The sequence below is a fragment of the Vipera ursinii genome (genome assembly GCF_947247035.1).
Source record: "Vipera ursinii genome assembly, chromosome: 3".
Classification (NCBI taxonomy): Eukaryota; Metazoa; Chordata; class Lepidosauria; order Squamata; family Viperidae; genus Vipera; species Vipera ursinii.
The window spans coordinates 93,045,360-93,069,506 of NC_139516.1; the positions used below are offsets into that span (position 1 = coordinate 93,045,360).

The 24,147-nt window shown below is 43.9% G+C and overlaps 1 protein-coding gene across 1 annotated transcript; it reads left to right on the forward strand.

The window, feature by feature from the left end:
- Positions 1-486: 486 nt before the first annotated feature.
- Positions 487-14,294, forward strand: LOC310638591 (arylacetamide deacetylase-like 4; the record flags this gene model as incomplete). Its single annotated transcript, XM_083359782.1, has 4 exons — positions 487-645; positions 8,257-8,473; positions 11,011-11,074; positions 13,520-14,294. 4 exons carry the CDS (start codon positions 487-489, stop codon positions 14,292-14,294), a joined length of 1,215 nt encoding a protein of 404 aa, XP_083215908.1.
- Positions 14,295-24,147: the final 9,853 nt, after the last annotated feature.

Sequence of the window (24,147 nt, forward strand, 5' to 3'; positions counted from 1 at the left end):
GTATGGAGTGCGGTGAGATAGAAAGTCTATTGACATGTCTCACCAAAGGGTTAATGTCTGGGATAGAACAAAAGGAAAACTCCTTACTGGAAAGTTCCCAATAAATGTTAAATAATATCCAGTTAAGCTTCAAAATGCATTACGTCTTTTGAATCTGGATCTCTCTTATTAGTGGAACAGCCTAACTAATTATAATTATTGCCTTGTGGATACAAATATGAAATGAATCCACCAGGTAGAAGGATGAATTCTTTTAGCTTGCTCTATTGCAATCCTCTCCTAGATGTGATGACACTCCTACAGATTAATAAAGGGTGATTATCAGATGTATATATTCCACCTCCTGTCGCTATAAATGCTTCCATTCCAAAATCTTACTCATTCTTAACTGGCTTTAGATGAAAGCTTGCTTAAGCTATGGTAATTGCTACAATCATTCTCAGGCAATACCTGTAATTTAGTACAGACCTTTGTAAGTCACTGAACATGCAGTTGTTCACTGGTTTTTCATTTCTTCAGAGCTGGTTCCTGAAATATTTTTTGATTCCTTATTTGGCATCCAGGAAAATAGACCTTCATCTGGGTGACACAGAGCCTTTCAAAGTCTGGCTGCTTCATGTGGTGGTAACATGGACATTTCATTTGGTAAGAATATCCTTCCTTCCTTCCTTCCTTCCTTCCTTCCTTCCTTCCTTCCTTCCTTCCTTCCTTCCTTCCTTCCTTCCTTCCCTCATATATGATTTGGGGTCCTTATACATGATTGTATAGAGCCTTGGTGGAGCAGTGGGCTAATGCCTCCTTAAGTAACACCAGCTGCCTGCAATTAGTGCAGGTTCGAGTCCCACCAGTCTCAAGGTTGACTCAGCCTTCCATCCTTCCGAGGTAGGTAAAATGAGGACCCAGATTGTTGGGGGCAATAAGCTGACTTTGTAATAATGCTGTTTGGCGGGGGCCGAAATCCCTAATAAGCAGGCATATACATACAATGAAGGCTATTGCTAAGCACATTGGTTTGTGCTTAAATTGTAAGCTGCCCTGAGTCTTCGGAGAAGGGCGGGATATAAATGGGATTAAAATAAATAAAAAATAAAAATAAATAAATGATTGATAAATCTGTTTCTAGAGGAATAGTTTTATCCTGTATTTCTGAATCTTTGTTTTGGTTAGAAGCCAAGATCTGTATCCATCTGCTAAGTTCAAAAGCCAAAGTTACAGGAGCCACCATGACAACTGTAAGACCTGTCATCAAGACTGTGCGATAAAAGTGAAGTTCCAGAAGAGTAGAGAGATCTCATTGAGAATAATTGGTTAATGTATTTAATGTGAGTTGAGGAACGATAGGAGAGATTATCTCAGGAAAGAAATGGAGTGAGGCAATCTCAGATGAAGCTTGTCAAACCAGTCTGATGGCATTAAAACTCCCTGATTATAGCAGATGCTTTTTGGTATGCCAAATTTATTTTGACTTTTTATCCATGTATGCTACTAACATGTCTTGAAATGAAAAATTCCTAAAGGCCATAAAGACCTGGCTTTCTCCCAGTTCTCAGGCTAGGATAGGAGTTGAATTCATCACCTGTATACTAAGTCTGTGAGTGCTACAGCATTTTGCTTGTGTATAATGGTTTTATTTTAATAATAATAATAATAATAATAATAATAATAATAATAATAATAATAATAATAATAATAACAACAATAACAATAACAATAATAATGTCAATAATAATAATAATAATAATAATAATAATAATAATAATAATAATGTCATAAATAATAATAATATCGTAAAAAATACAACTTGCCTGTGTCCAAAAAGTCGTGGGAACATAGGGTGGAAAAAGTTGAGAATGAGAGGGTGAAGATCTTGTGGGACTTCCGAATACAGACAGATCGCCATTTGGAACACAACACGCCAAATATTGCAGTTGTAGAGAACCGAAGTGTACAGCTGATTGATATCACTGTACCAGGAGATACCAGAATCGAAGAAAAAGAACTGGGAAAAATTACGAAATACTGCAACCTGGCCATCAAAACTGCGCAATTATGGATGAAACATACAACAGTGATACCCATTGTCATCGGGGCACTGGGAGCTATGTCCCAAAACTTTGCAAGATACATCAAGAAATTGCAGATTCCTGCAATAACTCCAGCAAAGCTACAAAAAACTGTGCTACTCGGAACATCTTACATTTTAAGGAGATACCTGGTTGATACCTAGGATGCTGGCAGCAACCCATGTCATCCATTAGTGCCAGTCAATTTAAGTATTCAGTTGACTGAGTTTCACGTATAATAATAATAATAATAATAATAATAATAATAATAATAATAATAATAATAATAATAATAATAATAATAATAAAGTTGGAAGGGACCTTGGAGGTTATCTAGTCCAACCCCCTGCCCAGGCAGGAAACCCTATACCATTTTGGACAAATGGCTTTCTAGTCTCTTCTTAAAAACTTCCAGTGTTGGAGCATTCACCACTTCTGGAGGCAGGTTATTCCACTGGTTAATTGTTCTAACTGTAAGGAAGTTTCTCCTTAGTTCTAAGTTGCTTTTCTCCTTGACTAGTTTCCATCCATTGCTTCTTGTCCTGCCTTCAGGCGCTTTGGAGAATAGCTTGACTCCCTCTTCTTTGTGGCAGCCCCTGAGATATTGGAACACAGCTATCATGTCACCCCTCACTCTTCTCTTCATTAAACTACACATACCCAATTCCAGCAACCGTTCCTTATATGTTTTAGCCTCCAGTCATCTTTGTTGCTCTTTTCTGTATTCTTTCTAGAGTCTCGACATCTTTTTTACATCGTGGTGACCAAAACTGGATGCAGTATTCCAAGTGTGGCCTTACCAAGGCATTGTAAAATGGTATTAATACTTCACGTGATCTTGATTTTATCCCTCTGTTAATGCAGCCTAGCACTGTGTTGGCTATTTTGGCAGCTGCAGCACACTGCTGGCTCATATTTAAGTGATTGTCTACTAGGACTCCGAGATCCCTCTCACAGTCACTACTATTGAGCAAGGTACCACCTATACCAGAGGTCTTCAAACTCGGCCCTTTTATGACTCATGGGCTTCAACTCCCAGAATTCCTCCGCCAGTGTGCCTGGCTGAAGAATTCTGGGAGTTGAAGTCCATGAGTCATAAAAGGGCCGAGTTTGAAGACCCCTGACCTATACTATACCTGTGCATTTGGTTTTTCCTGCCTAAATGTAGAACCTTACTTTTTTCGCAATTGAATTTCATTTTGTTAGATAGCCCAGTGTTCAAGTCTGTCCAGATCCTCCTGTATTTTAAGCCTATCCTCTGGAGTATTGGCTATTCCTGCCAGCTTGGTGTCATCTGCAAATTTGATGAGTTCCCCATCTATCATCTCATCTAAATCATTGATGAAGATTTTGAAGAGCACTGGGCCCAGAATAGAGCCCTGGGGCACCCCACTGCATACTTCCTTCCCTGTAGATGCAGTTCCATTGAGGACCACACACTGAGTATGGCAGTCAGCCAGCTACGAATCCACCTGATGGTGATGCTGTCTAACCCACATTTTTCTATCTTATCAAGTAGTAGGTTGTGATCTACTTTATCAAATGCCTTACTGAAGTCCAAGTAAATTATATCCACAGCATTCCTCTGGTCCACTAATTTTGTCACTTGGTCAAAGAATGCAATAAGATTTGTCTGGCATGACAAACCCATCTTGGCTTTTAGTAATGACTTTGTTTGCCTCTAGGTGTTCACTGATTTATTGTTTGATTATCTTTTCCAGAATCTTCCCAGGTATTGAGGTCAGGCTGATAGGTCTGTAATTTCCTGGATTCATTTTTTGTTCCTTTTTTGAAGATAGGAACTACATCAGCTCTTTTCCAGTCCTCTGGTAGTTCCCCAGTGCTCCAGGATCTTTGAAAAATATAGTTCAGTGGTTCTGAGATCACATTTGCCAGTTCCTTGAGATCTTTGAGGTGTAATCCATCTGGTCCTGGTGATTTGAACTTGTCTAGGATGGATGAGTGCTCACTTACCATTTTCTTGCCTATCTTAACTTGAGTTTGTCACGTCGTCCTCAGCTACGAATCACGAACACACCGAAGGTACGGGTGACAAGGTTTATTCTTCAACTTGCACAAAACAAACCGTGGAAAAAGTCAGCGTTGACAGCGTCCTGCCTCATCGCTTCCTTTATTGTGCAGCACCGCCCTAACCCCACCCCATCAGAGCAAACCAACATCTGCCTACTTCCCCATAAAGACCCCACCCATCACCGTGCACACCCACCACCCATTACGTGCATTGCCGCGTCCTGCCGGGCCGTCCTCCAGGTAAGTCCCGTCCCGGCCGACGAGAGAGGCAACGCAGGCACAGCCATCATCTAGTCTGTGCTAGTCCCTCCGGCTGCTTCTTCCCCGCTCTCCACTCGTTCTGGCTCCGGCTTTGTTGTGTGTTTTGGCTCTGGCTGCATAGGAGCACTTGCGGGTGCCGGGGGTCTGGACTGCGCAGGCGCACCCGGTAGCTGGCTGGAGAGTGCCCGGCCCTGCCCTCGCTGATGAGCCGCGGGCGCACCCGTCAGCTGTTTGGTGGCAGGCTCCTCCTGCGCAGGCGCGCCCAGTAGCTGGATGGAGGGCACCTGGCCCCGCCTACATCGGTGAGCTGCGGGTGTGCCCATCAGCTGTTCGGCGGCGCACTGCCGTGGCCCCAGAAGGCTGGCAGGACCGGGTTGAGGCAGAGGGGAGCAGAGTCGGCAAGGACGGCGGTGTAGAGGGTGAGGACGGCATGGCCCGGACAGATGGCAAGCCAGCGGGGCTTGACGGCGTTTTTATTCTGTTTTTTATGGCACTGTTTTTGATAGGTTGGACTGTTCTTTCCCTTTGTGTAAAGACAGATGCAAAAAATGAGTTAAATAGTTCTGCTTTCTCCCTGTTGCTTGTCACCTTCTTGGCACTTTCCCCCACTAATGGACCAATCTTTTTTCTTGTTTTTTACATGTTGAAAGAAGCTTTTTTTGTTATTTTTGACTTAGGTCACAAGCCTTAGTTCATTATGAGCCTTAGTTTTCCTCACTACATCTTTGCAGGCATGGGCTATTTGCTGATATTCTGCCCCTCTTTCCACTTGTTATACTTGTCCTTTTTATCTTTCAATTTATCAGAGAGTTCTTTATGCAGCCATGCTGGTTTCTTTTGAGAAATTTTATTTTTCTTCTTTGTTGGTATCGAGCTACACTGGGCTTTTATTATCTCACTTTTCAAAATTTCCCAAGCTTCTTGAGTTGTTTTCCCCTTTAGGATTCTCATCCATGAAATTCTTCCCAAGCTCTATCTGAGTTTCTTGAAATTAGCTCTTTTAAAATCCAAAACTCTAGTTTGACTGTGTTTTATTTGCTTCCAGAATGTTGAATTCCAATACTGCATGATCACTTCCCCCCAAGGTTCTTGTGGCTTCAACACTTTCTATCATTTCATCTCTGTTAGTGAGGATCAGATCCAATATGGCTAATCCCCTAGTTCCCTTCTCTACTTTTTGGGAGACAAAGTTGTCTGCTAGGTTTGTCAGGAATCTGTTTGATCTTCCCCTTGGTGAAGAGTTTGTCTCCCAGTTGATGTCAGGGTAATTAAAGTCCCCATTACTATTGTGATGTGCTTCCTACATACTTTAGTTAGCTGACTAGCAAAAAGTTCATCGATTTTCTCTGTTTGGTTGGGCGACCTATAGTGTACACCTTATCCTGGGAGGAAAATGTTTCAGCATTATATTTCAGGCAGTCCTAAATTTACAATCATAATGGAGCCCAAAACTTCTGTTGCTAATTGAGACAGTTGTTGAGTGAGTTTGGTCTCATTGTACGACCTTTCTTGCCACAGTTCAGTGAAGTCATTAAGTTAGTAACACAGCTGTTAAGTGAATCTGGCTTCCCAATTGACTTTGCTTGTCAGAAGTTTGCAAAAGGGGATCACATGACCCTGGGATATAAGCCAGATGCCAAGCATCCAAATGTTGATCACGTGACCACAGAGCTGCTACAACAGTCATAAATATGAAAAACAATCATCCAGTGCTGTTGTAACATTGAACAGTCACTAAACAAATGGTTGTAAGTCAAGGCCTATCTGTATAAGGTAATGGACATATAATACTTTAAAATAAGTAAATTAATTCAATATGGTAATGGAAATGTCTATCTAGACCAGGATGCCTTGCGTACAGTCACTCATGCGCTCGTGACCTCTCGGTTAGACTACTGTAACACTCTCTACATGGGGCTGTCCTTGAGGACCACTCGGAGGCTCCAACTGGTGCAGAATGCAGCCGAGAGAGTCGTGTTGGGGAGTCTCCCGATACTCCCATGTTACACCTCTGCTCCGTGAGCTGCATTGGCTTCCAGTTGCCTTCCAGGTGAGATTCAAGGTGCTGGTAATGACCTTTAAAGCCCTACATGGCATGGGTCCGGAGTACCTTAGGGAGCACCTGCGGCCGGCATCAACTTCCCTCCGCCCAGTGCGCTCCCACAGAGAGGGCCTCCTCAGGGTGCCACCGGTCAGAGAGTGCTGACTGGTGGCCCCCAGGGGGAGGGCGTTCTCTGTGGGTGCGCCTGATCTGTGGAACCGTTTACCGGTTGAGCTCCGGATGGCTCCCGACCTTCGCTCCTTCCGACATGATCTAAAGACCTATTTGTTTGAACAAGCCAGCCTGGTCTGATGGGTTTTGGGTTTTATTACTGTTTTTATGAAATTTATTTGTTGTATTTGGGCATTATGGTTTAATCTCTTCTTAATTTTTGTATTTTGGTATTTTAGTATTTATTGCCCTGTTCACTGCCCTGAGTCCTTCGGGAGAAGGGCGGTATACAAATTAAATTAAATAAAAAAATAAATAAATAATTATAATCACTTTTAACACAATACTGCTTGTTGTTTCCACCTGTATATAGTCATACTGAGTAACATTCTTTCTTAAAAAACCCCAATCTTTAAATTAAATGTTTATATGATAAATTCTAGAGTATAACTTTAAATTAAATTAGAATTTAAACTTGGGCACACTAATTACCCTATCCCAACTGACACAAACTTCAGAATTATAGTCTGCCTTAAATGAGTTGCCTTTAGTGGAAAACTTTGGTTCACAGCTTTTTCCAGTGACCAAGATTGTCTGCCAATAATGGATTTCAATTGCTTAAAACTTCACTTCAGTAGTCCAGACCCTCTTGAACATGGTAGCTCTGACCACAATCATTTATACCAATTTATATCAAACTTTGTGATCTATCACCCCTTGAATTAATTTATAAATAATAACATCAGGCTGTGTTGACTATACAGGTGTACCAGGCAACTGCCCTGCCTGGACAATCCATCTGTCAACTTGCTCAAGCAGAGCAGGAGAGTACTTGTGCAGCCCATCCAAAATTGGATCCCTGCTCCTGGCCTAGGGCTTGTCTTAATGGACACACAACAACAGCTCCTACAATCCCAGACTAGTACCAACAGCTGTTCACATCCATGCAGAGCAAACAGGAGCATGCTTTCTCTTAGATTTGTTCACCCAACCCCAGTCCCCACAAAGTTTGGAAAATGCTGATTTACAAAGCAACATATGATGGGTTTTTAAAAATGTTCTAAAGCTTTTTGTATAAAAGGTGTAAGTATTATAAATGACTTACAACAATTCATCTAATGACCATTCACAGTTACAACAGCACTGAAAAAAGCGATTTATGACTGTTTTTCACAGTTACGCCTTTTGCAGCATTCCCATGATCACATGATCAAAATTCAGATGCTTGGCAATGGGTTCATATTTATGACTGTTGCTGTGTCCCAAAGTCATGTGATCCCCTTCTGCAACCTTCTTACAAGCAAAGTCAGTGGGGGAAGCCGGATTCACTTAACAGCTGGGTGACTAACTTATCAACTGCAGTGATTCACTTAACAACTGAGGCAGGAAAGGTCATAAAATGGGGCAAAACTCACTTAACCAATGTCTCATTTAAAAACAGAAAAATGGGGCTCAATAGGGGTTGTAAGTCAAAGATTACCTTATATTGATATTTGAGGGGGGGAAACTTGCATTGAACTAGTTTGAATATAATTATTGTTAGCGCTTTATGCCCATCAAAGTTGTTTCTGTTGTGCAACAAATGAATCATATTTATGAATTAAGATTATTGTTTATTGATTTAAAATTTGTTGTGATTCTTTTTATTCATAATTTCTAAACTACCAATCTTTTCTTAATCTAAAACAGGGGAAGATTTTTGAGAAATTGGGCATCGGTAGTCAAGTCTGGTTTGTAAGATTTGCAGCAAATTTGGTGCCGCAGGTGAAGGACCCAAAGCTCTTAATTACAGATGCAACATTTGAAAATGTACCAGTAAGGATTTACCAGCCCAAAAAGACAAATCCTGGCCTAAGTAAAGGAGTGCTCTTCTTTCACGGAGGATGTGGCATGTTTGGATCCAAAAGTAATATATTTCGTATAATATTAACTTTTCCTTTTAAAATCTGTATAGATGAAACATATTTGTAATCTGTAGTATTGTAGAAAAAGAGAAGGAGGGAGAAAGGATGGCTTTCCCAGAATTAGGAATCTGTTTAGCTATGTGCTTAAACCACCGTGCTACATCCACCTTTGCTGGATGTCCAAACAATTTGAGTACAAATGCTTAACTGAAATTGGAATGGATACAAAAAGTAGCAGCTGAGGAACAATTATGGAAATATACTTCCGTGCAAATCTAAAGTTAATGCCCAGGAAAAGATTCTTTTCCATCTGTATCAAAAGTGGTCTTTCACAAGCTTAGACACAAGCCTTAGAAAGATCTGGATTGCTTAATATTAAAGGTAAAGGTTCCCCCGCACATGCGTGCTAGTCGTTTCCAACTCTAGGGGCTGGTGCTCATCTCTGTTTCAAAGCCGAAGAGCCAGCGCTTGTCCGAGGACGTCTCCGTGGTCATGTGGCTGGCATGACTAGACGCTAAAGGCGCACGGAACGCTGTTACCTTCCCACCGGAGTGGTCCCTATTTTTCTACTTGCATTTTTATGTGCTTTCAAACTGCTAGGTTGGCAGAAGCTGGGACAAGTAGCAGGCGCTCACTCTGTTACGCGGCACTCGGGATTCGACCCGCCAAACTGCCGACCTTCTGATCGACAAGCTCAGCGTCCTAACCCACTGAGCCACCGCATCCCTTTTTGCTTAATATTAGAAGCTGTCTATTAGATTTGTAATCCGCCAGATACCCTATCAGATAGATAGATTCTAAACCAGTTAGGACTGGAACTAACATTTTCCTTTTGAGCTTAGAAATACATATATTGTATTGACTCACTGATGCTTCAAAGACTCTAATAGAAAGCAGAAAAATAATTTCTCTGGCTGATGGCGTCTTCCTATAATACAAATGCATAATATGCAATTTTGGATTCATTAACCTGCTTCCCAAAGGAGCAGCTCTCAGAGTATAATTAAAGTATCCGTTTGTATATGTATTTTCAAAATGGCTTGCAAATCAAAAATCAGTCAAGTAGTTCTTGCGTGACCTTTTTTTTAACTCAACAATCAAAATACTCTTGCCCACAAGTACCCTTTCAATGAGGTGGTCTGTTCAAAACAGAAAATGCAATGCAGAGAAGAAATTGGGACATTAGAAAGTGGGGCAGCAAGATCTTATGAACAGAAGAGATATTACCTAGCTTGACAATGAAATGTCTGCAAGAAAACCACCAAGCTCAGAAAACACCAAGGACCCCACAGTACAACCCTGAGCTACAAATACCCTCTTCTGTCTACATGATGTTGCTGTCCCAATTTCTAATGATATCTAGTTTTTTAATGATGGCCAAATCTGGCCCTAGGTTCTGCCTCGGCTTATCTTTTCCAATAAGCAACCGAGTTAGAAGATCATTTAAAAGCAATGTATTGGAGTACTCTGATAAAGTGGGGTCTTCCTATGAAATGGATTCCATTTAGTTCTACGGCACAAGAAAGGGACTTCAAAGCAAAAGTTAATTGATTCAGAAATAATCATAATCATAATAGTAAAGTTGGAAGGGACCTTGGAGGTCATCTGTCCAGTTACATCAGAAGAATTAAAGCATCCAATAGTATGTGAGCATAGCCATAGAAAAGAACATTGTATTCTGAGCAAAAGTAAAAGAAACATTTGCAAAGGAAAAACATCAAAATGGATATGGGTAAGATATATCCTCAGTGCTTCCCAAGTACCATTTTTGTGCATAAAGTAATTCTGCTGCCCTCAACATGTATAACATCAAAGTTCCAAAGTTTTTTCAAGTTCTTTATCCATTAGGCCTAAAAGAAAAGTCTCTGGTTTTATCTTTATATCCACTTTAAGAATCTTCTGTATTAAGATGTGAATCCTATTCCAATATTTCTTCGTTTTATCACATGTCCACCATACAGTAAATGATAAAAAGTTCCATCTCTACATTTCTATTTCCAACATTCATTTGAAGTACCTTTATACATTCCTGATAACTTATCCAGTGTTAGTTACCAATGATATTTCATCTTATAAAATGTTTCTTTTAAATTGTATTTAAAATTATAATTCAATGTAAATTTTAGACCTTTCACGTAAAAGATCTTTCCATATTCTCCCATTGTTCAAGCATTATATTACATACAAAATTCTTTGCCACAGAATCATACAATGATTTACATCCTCCTTCTCCATGTTCAAATTCAATAGCAATTTATAAATCTTAGCAACAATATGCTCATCAGTGTGAATTGCACTACTTTCAGCAGTAGGATAGCAATTCATTTTCCACAAAAATCAAATCCATAACTTTTTAAATCTAATTTAAATCTTTCTTTCAATTGCAAATATGTAAACCAATGGCAAACAGCTCCTGATTCTAACTCCTTTTTAGACCTGAGGATAAGGTTACCATGATTTGGCCATAAGTCAAAACAATATCAATAACATGTTTGCAATGCAGGAGTACCTGAATATTAATACTTATTTTTTCTCCTAGAAAGTTATAATGCTTTTTGCTGCTATCTTGCTCGAGAAAGTGATTCAGTGGTTGTATATGTAGAGTAAGTGATTTTATTTACATGCTTTGCCTACCTTATTTTTATTACATCTTTTAATATTTTTGCATTTTATTTTGTTTTTACAGTCGTTAAGCTTGGGCACTGCTTGATGAAAAAGGGGGTAAAAATAATAAAGATAATAATTAATAAGTTTGGCTGAAATTCTGTGTCAGTGAACGACTGTCCCAGGTACCACAGAATATATTTTCAGCCTCAAAGAAAAATTCAGTCTCTTGGTTCTCTCTCCCCCCTCCCCCAACTATCACACAACCATCGGTGACTTTTTGTCTCCATCAGTGTTGTTTCAACATCAGGAAAGGCAAAGCAACATATTCAGAGCAGATCAAAAGAACATTTGGATTTGCACAGGACACAGTTTTGCTATTCTCCAAAACCTCCTAAGGAAGACTCTCTGTCATGGAGGCATCATTCATTTCTTTCCCACTCCTCGTCATAAAAGTAAAGGGGAAAACGAGACAAAAAAAATGGGCTAATTCCTTCTCTTTCCCACTGAGCTAGTAAAAAGGGATCAGTACCCTGCACTCTTCCTTGGACTTTCTCCACCAAGAGAAGCAGAGTAAATTATGCAAAGTAATTTAAGGATCTGCAGAACAAAATACTGCACATTATGTAACTTTGCCAAAACTGCCATAAGATTACATCCTTTTTGTCTTGTGCAAATCAGGTTCATCAAACTAAATTTATTTTACCTGCATCTTAGACACCTGTCAAGACATCTTTGGAAAGAATTACCTAAATTAATTAGGAAATCAGGAGTTTCCCTTATTCTGCCCCCTGGTGGCAGAGATATATTATCCTTGAGAAGAAATATTATCCTGGAGCCTTGGTGGAGCAGTGGGATAATGCCTCCTTAAGTAACACCAGCTGCCTGCAATTAGTGCAGGTTCGCATCCCACCAGGCTCAAGGTTGACTCAGCCTTCCATCCTTCCGAGGTAGGTAAAATGAGGACCCAGATTGTTGGGGGCAATAAGCTGACTTTGTAATAATGCCGCTTGGGGGTGTGTGTGAAAGCCCTAATAAGCAGGCATATGCATAGAATGAAGGCTACTGCTAAGCTTGTAAGCCGCCCTGAGTCTTCGGAGAAGGGCGGGATATAAATGGAATTAAAATAAAAATAAATAAAATAAATAAAATTAAGGAAGTACTTAATTGATTTCAAATAGCTGTAAACACCGTATCATCATGACAGTCTCTTCTGTTTCATTTTCCTGCTTATTTTGGACCCTGGTCTGATAATATAATAATGCAATACAAGTAGTCCTTACTTACAGGCCATTTGTTTTGCAACCTTTCCAAGTTATGACAATGCTGAAAAAGACTTACAACCATTCGTCCAAATTGTAGCTATCACAACATTCACTGAGTTATGTGATCACCATTTGCTACCTTCACACCTGGCTTCTGACAAACAAAGTCAATGAGGAAGCTGACAGAAAGTCACAAGTTGCAGTCATATGATATTTTGCTTGAACATGTGTGATTCACTTAGCAACCTTGGTATGGGTCCATGTTACTTGAGGGACCATCTCACCCCACTGGAATTGCTTCTACTACTCGTGCTGGCAGAGGAGGCATGGCTGCAAGTCCCATCAGCCCGATTATTCCAGCTGGTGAGGTCCAGGAGGAGAGACTTTTCTGCTGTTGCTCCTGCCCTCTGGAACATCTTGCCCCCAGCCGATGTGAGGTTGGCCCCAACCCTGCTATCTTTTTTGTAAGGGCCTAAAGATGTGGCTCTGCCAGTCAGCTTAGAGCCCAGTGGAGGATCAGCACAATGGAAATGGTTGATTGATTAATAACACTCCCACTCCGCCCCTTGTGTCTTTGGTTTTAATGTTGGTTTTTAACTTTTTATGGTTTAGCTTTTACGTAACTATAAGCCACCCAGAATTACCCTATTATAAGATGGGCGGCCAATAAATTTTATAAACAAACAAACAAACAAACAAATAATCAAACCAACCAACTGCAACAGATCCCACATTGTAAGTTGGCACAGCTACATGACATTTCATTTTGGAATGAAATTGCCCCTCCCAATTGTAGTCAGCAAGTGAGGAATAATATTTCCTCCTTATAAAAAAAGTGAGGACTTATTGTAGTCAATAAGGTGGACTAATATTTCCTCCTTATTTTCCTGTATGTGGCTCTGTAGCTCTATCTTTCTGATCTTTCTTTTGTTCTGAAACAAAGAGGCGGGAGGAATCTCCAGAGCAATTATACACTGGCAGAAGTAGCAGAGAAATCTATCCATGGAGAAGGGAATTGCTGTTCCTATCAGCACTGAAAGTACAAGAGGTTCAACTGCCATCTCCTTATCGAAATAGTAAAAATATACTAAAGTTAAACAATTGATAAAAGTGCATCTCAGAGTACCTAATTCCTTCCTAGAAAATTTCAAGGCTGACAAAGTCTGTTCGTTCTTGCAGGTATCGTTTAGGTCCTGAGCACCAACATCCTGCCCAGATGTTAGATGCCATAGCTACCACCTGGTATTTTATGAAACACTCCAAAGACTATGGAGTCAATCCAAATGACATTGTTCTTCTTGGAGATAGCAGTGGTGGAACACTGATTGCTCGGATTTCTGAAGAATCGGTAAAAACAGGGAAGCTGCCAAAAATCCGAGCACAGATCTTGATATATCCTTTCCTGCAGAGAATGGATCTCATGCTACCTTCTCATCTTCAAAACCATCACGGTCCTTTTCTAACCAGAAAGAGGATTATAGGCCTTGCTTTAAAATTTGTTAAGAATGAGCATGTAGACAAAGACAAACTGGCAAGGAATGGCCATGTTCCTGAATACATGAAGGAGAAATTCAAGAAATGGATCAGTGCGGATCTTATCCCCAAAGAATTTAAAGCCCGAGCTTATGATCGCCCAATGGCAGCTCCATTTTCAAAAGAACTGTATGAAGCAGCTCGACTGAATGATAAGACAATGCAGTCATCCATTATCAGTGAGGATGACATTGTAAAGCAACTTCCTGAGACCTACATTTTGACCTGTGAATATGACCCACTTCGAGATGATGGACTGCTCTACAAAAAACGACTAGAAGACAATGGAGTGCCTGTGACTTGGAATCATCTAAAAGAGGGAATCCATGGATTTATAACATTTATCAACAGTGGATATTTTGAATTGTCATATACAAAACCAGCACTTGGAAACATTGTTTCCTTTATTAAAGGGCTATAAAAATGAGGACAGGAAAGTACCCTGAGGTCACCCATTTGTACTTATATAAGGAATAACCAAAATATATTCCTTGAATCTTTCATTTCTATGATGACTTCTTGATTGAATGTATAAATGTATAAAATACATTTCCTCGTCATTGGGTCCAAATTGAGTTATTACCTTATTTTCAACCACAAGAATTGATCTGGTTATTTTGATCTGGATTGGTTAGGTTTTGCTCTCTCCCTTCATATAGTAGATCCTTGAACAGTTGTCATTTATCATGATGAGGAAAATGTCGATCCAATACTGTTGATCACTGACAGCAGCAGGATGCCAGTCATTGTCCTCAAATTGTTATTGTTATTTCAAGGTGTCTTCTGTTGCTCGAGTATACTCAAAATGTGCTATAGAAATTAAATAAATAAATAAATAAAAAGAAGCAGCTGAAATGTTTAAGAAACTTCTAACAGAGCCTACAGGTAAACTACCTGACCATTGCAAATTTGACCACAGCAGATCATTAAACATTAATAAGTAAAGGTAAAGGTTCCCCCGCACATGCGTGCTAGTGGTTTCCAACTCTAGGGGCCGGTGCTCATCTCCGTTTCAAAGCCGAAGAGCCAGCGCTTGTCCGAGGACGTCTCCGTGGTCATGTGGCCTGCATGACTAGATGCCAAAGGCGCACGGAACGCTGTTACCTTCCCACCGTAGTGGTCCCTATTTTTCTACTTGCATTTTTATGTGCTTTCGAACTGCTAGGTTGGCAGAAGCTGGGACGAGTAACAGGCGCTCACTCTGTTACGCGGCACTCAGGATTCGACCCGCCAAACTGCCGACCATCTGATCGACAAGTTCAGTGTCCTAACCCACTGAGCCACCGCGTCCTCATTAATACAGTCATATAAATGTATACTCAGTGGGATTTATTTCCTAGTAAATGTCTTCAGTATCACAGTTTACAAATGTGTCTATGTTGACATTAAAATTTAGGTGAATACAGGATTTTCTTCAGAAAATCAGTTTTGAAGGCTGATTTGCATGATCTGGATGCCCTATTATGAGTGTTGATAACAGCAACAGATAATAGGATCCTCAACTCACACACACACCCAGCTCACTTTGAAAGTACATCTTCACTTTCATCACAAGTACAATTTCAGCAACATCACCTTCTCTGATATTACCACCAAAGCTTTCTCTTCTCATATCTCATGTATAAACAAATTCTTAAAGTCTCGTCATTCAGCCTCATTTTGCTAATCAACAAAAGTCCATAAAAGATACCAGGACTAACAACATATACAGTATACCAATCAAATAGATCCACTCTATTCTTTTACTTTATTTTTAACATAGCAACATAGCTTTCCCTTAAAATGCAACAAAATAACTCTTCTTCCCATATTTAAACTCTTAGACTCTATAGACAAATGTTTAAAGCTTTATCTTTCAGTATTTATCAACAAAAATCCATTACGTTACCAGAAACAACAGATTTTTAACCTTGATCAAATAAACCATTTTCTTTTTGCTTTACTACCGGTATATATTTTTTTTCTTTTTGTCCTCTGTACTCTTTTTTATAGTTTTCTTAATTTACATTAATTTTTCATCTTTGTATCTTTCCACTACTTTAATTAAAATATAAAGAGAAAGGAAAGGGGAAAGAAGGGGAAGGACAGGGCAGGGCTGGATAGGGCAGGACAGAGGAGAGGAGAGGAGAGGAGAGGAGAGGAGAGGAGAGGAGAGGAGAGGAGAGGAGAGGAGAGGAGAGGAGAGAGGAAAGGAAAGGAAAGGAAAGGAAAGGAAAGGAAAGGAAAGGAAAGGAAAGGAAAGGAAAGGAAAGGAAAGGAAAGGAAAGGAAAGGAAAGGAAAGGAAAGGAAAGGAAAGACCTCTCCCCCTATGTTTTTCTACTCTGTAAAATATAATTTTGTGCTGGATTGTGCTGACCAGATTGCCTGCTGCATTTTACTACCTTTAAAATAAACTCCGTTACTTTGATTGGCTCCCTGATTGTTACACTCCACAGCCATTTTATCTGGGGCTGCTGAACTGGATGCCTCATTCACAAGTTTAAAAGGCAGCGAGGCTTGTGCATCACTACTGTATTGAAAACCCATGCTCACTGACAGACCAGATCTTAATGCTTTTCTGGAAGGCTAAGAGAGTGGGGGCCAACCTTATCTCTGAGGGCAAGACATTGATAGGGCAGGGGCAGCAACAGAGAAGGTTCTCCCCATAGACCCTGCTTGTTTAAATTCTTTGGCCGACAAGGTCCATAACATGCAGTGGCTGAATGAGAGAGGTCAATATAATTGGAATGAAATGATTCCTCAGTTAACCCCAGCCCTTGCCATCAAGGGCTTTAAAGGTCATAACAAATACCTTGAATTGGACCCAGAAGCAAATTGCCACCCAATTTAGCTCACCCAAGAAGAGGTGCTACATCAGCTGCCCTAATGGCACCTAAGACTGCTAGTGAAGCCGCATTCTCACAAGCTGCAGCTTCTGAATACTTTTCAAGGGTGGCTCCCCATAGCGTGCATTGCAGTAGTCCAAATGATGAGGGCATGAATGATTGATAGCAGGACTTTACAATCCAGGAAAGGGTGCAGCTGATGCACAACACAAAGTTGTGTGTTAGTCTAGCCATGACTGCCACCTGCTCCTTGGGCAAGAGTCCTGGGTCCAGAAACAATGCAACCCTAACCAAGTCCCCAGATACCAAAGTAGGTCCCCAGATACCAAAGAGCCATCACCCATGGCCATTCTATCTTACCACTGCAAAGCACTGCAAAAACCATCCACAGCATCACTTGATTCACCCAAGATGGAGATGTACAATTGGGTATTATCTGCATACTGATGACACCTCATCCCATGCTGATGGATGACCTTATTCAGCAAGTTCATGTAGATCTTTTTTTAAGAAAGAAAGAAAGAAAGAAAGAAAGAAAGAAAGAAAGAAAGAAAGAAAGAAAGAAAGAAAGAAAGAAAGCAGAGAGAGCACCAAGCCCTGCCACACCCCACAAAGCAGGAGCCATAACTTGCACATGTTGCCCCTATCAACAACAGTTGAAACCAACCTTGGAGGAAGGAGCTGAATCAGCACAAAACTCTTCTTCCCACCCCAACTCTCAGAGCTTATCAAAAAGGATACTATGATTGATGCTATCAAAGGATGACAAGAGATCATAACAACAGAGAAACATACCAAAGAGTTATATATAATGATACACATAATCACAGCAGCGAGAATGACGTTCGCCCAGAAATTGGAAAAATAGTGAAATACCTAATGAGAGTGAAGTGATAAATAACATTTGAGTGTGCACAGAAATGGACAAGTTAACTTTGGAAATAAAAAATAAAGATCAGTCAGATTATTACAAAATTTGGAATAAGTTTTACCTATGGTGGGAACAGAAAGGAAGGTCTCAATAGAGATATACAGGATGCTGATTTCACATATAACTAGAATAAGGTGGTCGATAAGATTGAATATTGTATAATTGTATATTATTATTTATTATTATTATTTATTAAATTTGTATACCGCCCTTCTCCCGAAGGACTCAGGGCGGTTAACAGGGCATATATAAATAACAATACAAAAATTAAAAAGAAATTAAACAATGCCCAATTAAAAATTACAATAACAATAAAAACAATAAAAGACCCATTAAAAAACCCTAATATTCCCCATCAGGCCAGACCAGCTAATTCAAATAAATGGGTCTTCAGCCCGTGCCGGAAGGAGCGAAGGTCCGATGCCATCCGGAGCTCAACCGGCAGTTGGTTCCATAACGCCGGAGCGCCCACAGAGAAGGCCCTCCCCATATCATATAAATGATATGTACATAAAATGTATATAAAACACAAAAATGTTGTAAGACAAGAAGGAATGTCAGACCGTTAACACCATGTCCAAAGTTTTAAATAATAAAATTTGCAATTAAAAAAAAAGAGAGCGATCAAAAAGAGTCAGGGTAATCTCCCACCAGAGATTATCCGAAAGTGCAACCAATGCTATTATATTTCTGTCCCATATCAAGGCCTGAAACCTGACTAGAAGGGGTTGAGTTAACCTGTAACATCCACAATCCTCTGCAGCTGCAGTGCCACCACTTTCTCAATTCAAAAAGATGAGAGAGTAGCCAAAAGTTATTTATTTATTTATTTATTTATTTATTTTATTGCATTTATATACCGCCCTTTCCCTGAGGACTCAGGGCAGTTTACAGGGAGTTAAAATCAAGCATACAAAAGTTAAAAACCAATTTAAAAAATATGAAATCAACCCTGTACTATTAAAAACCCCAATTAAAATAATTTTCTCCTCAGCCTGGGCCCGAGAGCTCAAAGAGCCAGGTCTTCAGGCCCTGGTGGAATGATCGGAGGTCGGGGGCAGTCCTCAGCTCCACCGGCAGCTGGTTCCAGAGGGCAGGCGCTCCCACTGAGAAGGCCCTATCCCTGGGTGTCACCCGCCAGCAATCTCTTACCGGCGGAACCCTGAGCAGACCCTCCCTGTGGGAGCGCACCGGGCGAAGGGCATTTGATGCCAGCAGCAGGTGTTCCCTCAAATACCCCGGACCCAGGCCATGTAGGGCTTTATAGGTAATAACCAGCACCTTGAATTTCACCCGGAGGGCAACCGGAAGCCAATGCAGCTCGCGGAGTAGAGGTGTTACATGGGAGTATCGGGAAACCCCCATTACAACTCGCGCGGCCGCATTATGCACCAGTTGAAGCCTCTGAGTGGTCTTCAAGGGCAGCCCCATGTAGAGAGCATTACAGTAGTCCAAACGGGAGGTCACAAGCGCATGAGTAACTGTGCGTAGGGCGTCTCGGTCCAGATAGGGATGCAACTGGCACACCAGGCGAACCTGTGCAAAAGCCCCCCTGGTCACGGCTCCTATGTGATCTTCAAAATTGAGCCGTGAATCCAGGAGGACGCCCAAGTTGCGAGCCCTATCAACGGGGGGTAACACCTCACCCCCCATCGTTAGAGGTGGAATAACTTGGTTAACCCGAGATGCCGATATGCACAGCCACTCAGTCTTGGCGGGATTGAGACGAAGCCTGTTTCTCCCCATCCAGACCTGAACCGCCTCCAGGCACCGGGACATCACGGAGAGGGCATCACTGGGTTGGTTCGGGGTGGAAAGAAAAAGTTGGGTATCATCAGCGTACTGGTGATACCCCACCCCGAAACCACGAATGATCTCGCCCAGCGGCTTCATATAGATGTTGAAAAGGAGAGGCGAGAGAACCGACCCCTGAGGAACTCCACAAATGAGAGGCCTCGGGGTGGATCTCTGCCCTCCCGTCAACACCGACTGCGAGCGGCCCTGGAGGTAGGAGAACCACCGTAGAACGGTGCCTCCCACTCCCAACCCCCTGAGACGCCGCAGCAGGATACCATGGTCGATGGTATCGAAAGCCGCTGAGAGATCTAATAGGACCAGGACAGAGGAGCAACCCCTGTCCCTTGCCCTCCAGAGATCATTCACCAGCGCGACCAATGCCGTCTCCGTGCTGTGTCCGGGCCTGAAGCCCGATTGGTACGGGTCCAGATAATCAGTTTCCTCCAGGAACAGAGGGAGCTGATGCGCCAACACGCTCTCAACAACCTTCGCCAGAAAGCGAAGGTTGGAGACTGGACGATAGTTGTTTAAAGCAGCCAGGTCCAAAGCAGGCTTCTTGAGAAGGGGTCTCACCACCGCCTCCTTCAAGGCGGCAGGGAAGACACCCTCCTTCAAAGAAGCAGTTATTACTGCATGGAACCAGCCTCGTGTTCCCTCCCGAGCCACATAAGCTAGCCAGGAGGGGCACGGATCCAACAAACAGGTGGTGGTGCTCAGTCTCCCCATCCTGTCCACGTCATCAGGGGAAACAGGGTCGAACTCAGTCCAGATAACGTGCTCAAGACCGCCTGATTCCTCCACATCAGACTCTGCCCAGTCAGAGTCCAAGCCGGTCCGGATCTGAGCGATTTTGTCCGCCAGATGATGACTAAACTCCTCGGCTCGTCCCCGCAAGGGATCCTCTCTCACCTCCTGGTTAAGGAGGGATCGAGTCACCCTAAACAGGGCGGCCGGGCGATTATCTGTGGACGCGATAAGGGCGGCAAAGTAGTTAGACTTCGCCGTCCTTATCGCCGCAAGATAAGACCTTATAAATGTTCTTAACTGCAATCGGTCGGATTCGGATCGGCTGGATCTCCAACCGCTCTCTAGACCTCGTCTCCGACGCTTCATCTCCTGGAGCTCCACAGAGAACCATGGGGCCCAGCGGGATCTGCGCCGGGTCAGAGGTCGCATGGGTACAACGCAGTCAAGTGCCCTGGTGGCAGCCGTTTCCCAGGCCTCCACCAGAGCATCGACTGGGCTGTGGGTAAGGGTGATAGGTATAGGCCCAAGCGCCCTCTGGAACCGATCCGGGTCCATTAGGCGCCTGGGGCAGAACCACCTGGTCGGTTCCACTGCCCAGCGGTGGGGGGTGGCATGACGGAAAACCAGCCTCAGGAGGTGGTGATCTGACCATGACAGAGGGGTGATGGACGGGGAACCCCCTCCCAGATCATCCAACCACTGTCCAGACAGGAACACCAGGTCGAGAGTATGATCCCCCACATGAGTTGGGCCCTCAATAACCTGGGTCAGGCCCATGGCTGTCATGGAAGCCATGAACTCCTGAGCTAACTCCGACGACCATCCCAGTGACGGCAGGTTGAAGTCACCCAGGACTATAAGCCTGGGGAACTCCACCGCCAACCCTGAGAGGGTGTCGAGCAGCTCAGGCAGGGCTGTTGCCACACAGCTGGGCGCCAGGTATGTAAGCAACAAGCCCAACTGAACCCGAGGACCACATCTCAAGAGGAGGGATTCACTCCCGGCCATCTGGAGAATGGTGGCCTCCCGGGGACACAAAGTCTCCCGAATAACCACTGCCACCCCACCACCCCTACCCTGAGCCCGTGGCTGGTGCAGCACCCGGAAACCTGGCAGGCATAACTCGGTGAGAGGCACCCCTCCCTCCGAACCCAACCAAGTTTCCGTGATGCACGCTAGATCCGCACATTCCTCCTCGATCAGATCATGGATGAGGGGAGCTTTGTTAACTACGGATCTAGCATTAAAATAGACCAACCTGAGCTCAGGGGCCTGATCACCCTCATCCCCGGGTAAGAGGGTGCTAACCGGAGGGTCGGAGCGCGCCACCGCTCGAAGATAGCGGGGGCGCGATCCCAGATGTTGATATGGCCCTCCGCGCAAACACCTGCTGCCATTCCCTATCGCCGTGGGGATTTGAAGCCCCACCCCCACATTCCCAGAACCAGCAGCCACCTCCCCAGACCCCGTCCTGTCAGGACCTCTAACAGGACCAGACTGAGTGCCGGTTAAAGATTCCCACCCTACCCCCCCTCCCTCCCCCTCCCTAACCTTTTAAAATAACCGGCTAAAAATTTTATCAGGGGCCTCTTAGCACGTCTTAACCCGAGGCCCCTATCTAAGCCCAGCCACCTCTCGGAGTCCCAGAGCTTGGGCTCGTCATTAAGGGGAGTATGGAAACAGGCGACAGGTCGCGCCCATGAGGCAGGAACCCCCCTAAGGGCATACAAGTCCGCTTCGGAGTAACGATAAACCATACAGCGCTAGGATAGTCTCTTAGGGCAGATGTTATAAATATGTCCAAAGGATCGCTCAATGATGGTGTATAGCTGGAAAAAGAAGTCCAGTAGGCATATCTCTTAGTCCGCAAGGCCATCTCAGCTCTCACCTGAGATGGCAATCCAAGGGACAACCTCAGTCGTCCTCTCACTCCGGCTGAGGAGTCCAATCTGGAGCAGAAAGAAAAAGGGGGTCCTGAGCCAGGCCCACCCCAACTGGTCTCTCACACCAGTGAGGTGGTCGCTGACCAGTCCAAAACCATCCTCCCACCACGGTCAGGTCCCAGCCACACTGGACTGTCAATAGGAAGATCTTAATTCCCGTCAGGTCCCAGGATTGGACTGTCAATAGGGAGATCTTAATTCCCGTCAGGCATGGAGCTAGCCATAATGCCTGCCTGTCAACAGAGGAAGTAAGGAACAGGCAGGCCAGGCCTCTGTTGATCCTCACATCACCGGCCAACGCCGCCAGTCTGGGGGGGAGGACAGAAGCATTCTCTCCCCAACGCCCGTCCGCCAGTCCAAACAATCTTCCAGCGGCGGAGAGAGGCAGTCCCAGCAGCTGTATTGAGTCCGGGAATTTGCCAACATGTCCGCCGAGGCCGATGACCAGGCCCACAGTCCGCAACCACCATCCGGAAGGAGAAGAAGGCTCCGCGCCGCCGAAAACGGCGCCAGCCAGCTGATGGTCATGAATAGGTCTCTGACCGGTGGGATCGTCGCCGCTGCCCCTCCGACAAGCAGAGGGTATCCACGGCGAGCAGGCAGAAGAGGGAAGGCAGGGCAGGCGTCCTGGACTTCACGGCGCTGTAGCAGTGCTCGGCGTTGTAGTGGAGCTCGGCAGGTCGACGGGCCGGCAATTCTCAAGCGCCGCTAGTTCAGGTCAGCAGGCCGCTAGTTCGGAGAGGGGGGGCTCAGCGCCGCAAAAACAGCGCCCAGCAGCTGTTTTTGAATCCCCCAACCCCCAAAGTCGCCTCGGCGAGCAAGCAAAAGAAAGCGAGCAAGCAAAAGAAGGAAGGCAAAGCAAGGAGGACTTCACGGCACTGTAGCGGAGCTCGGCAGGTCGATAGGCCGGCAGTTCTCAAGCGCCGCTAGTTCAGAGGGGGGGCTCAGCGCCGCAAAAAACAGCGCCCAGCAGCTGTTTCTAAATCCCCCAACCCCCAGAGTCGCCTCAGCATACCGTGGGCCTCCCTGAGCTAGTTCCTTTGGAGCCCTCGAAGAGCGCCCGAAGCTTAGGTTGCGGCCGTCGCCATCTTGGGCAAAAAAAAAAAAGTTATCCAGAATGATGGGGTCTAGCAATGGCTTCTTGAAAAGAAGAACCTTTGTCACATTAAATGATGCTTGGAACATACCCTCCCTCAAAGATGACCGACCCACATGTCAATTCCCAGGCAGCCTTGATCAGTCAGGAGGGGCAGGAATCTAGATCCAATCCCAAGACCCTGTCCACTTCCTTGGGTCAGACAAGATCAAACTATTCCTAGATAACTGGGTTGTCGCGCCCCGCGGGCCCGACATTTAGCAGGGCCCCGACGACCGGCACTGTCACCAAAAGAAATACAAGAACTCCGGCGATATATTGATAAGAACCTGGAGAGGGGGTTCATACAGCCAGCACGGTCCAGGATGGCGGTGCCCGTCCTCTTTCGTGAGAAGAAGGATGGAGGGCTTCGGCTGTGTGTGGATTATCTCAGACTAAATGCAGTGTGTGTCGAGCATCTCTACCCACTCCCGCTGATGAAGGACTTGCTAGCACATCTGGCTAAAGGCCGTGTCTTCACCAAACTGGACCTCAGAGAGGCCTACTACCGGATCAGGATTAAGGCCGGGGAGGAGTGCAAAACGGCGTTCAACTGTCTCTTGGGGAGCTTCCAGTTCCGGGTGATGCCGTTCGGGTTACAGGGAGCCCCCGCTGTTTTCATGCAGCTGATCAATCAAGTCCTGCATGAGTTTTTGTACCGCGGGGTCCTGGTCTACCTGGATGACATTTTGATCTACATGGCAACATTGGAGGAGCATGTTGCCTTGGTTCAGCGAGTGCTGACTAAATTACGGGAAGCACGGCTCTACGTAAAGCTGTCCAAATGTGAATTCCACATGGGTAAGTTAGTCGCCAACTGAGAATAAATCTGATTTAACCCACCAGATGCACAGCAAATTCTTCAGCCCAGCCTTGAAGGTAAACCTCCAAGCCC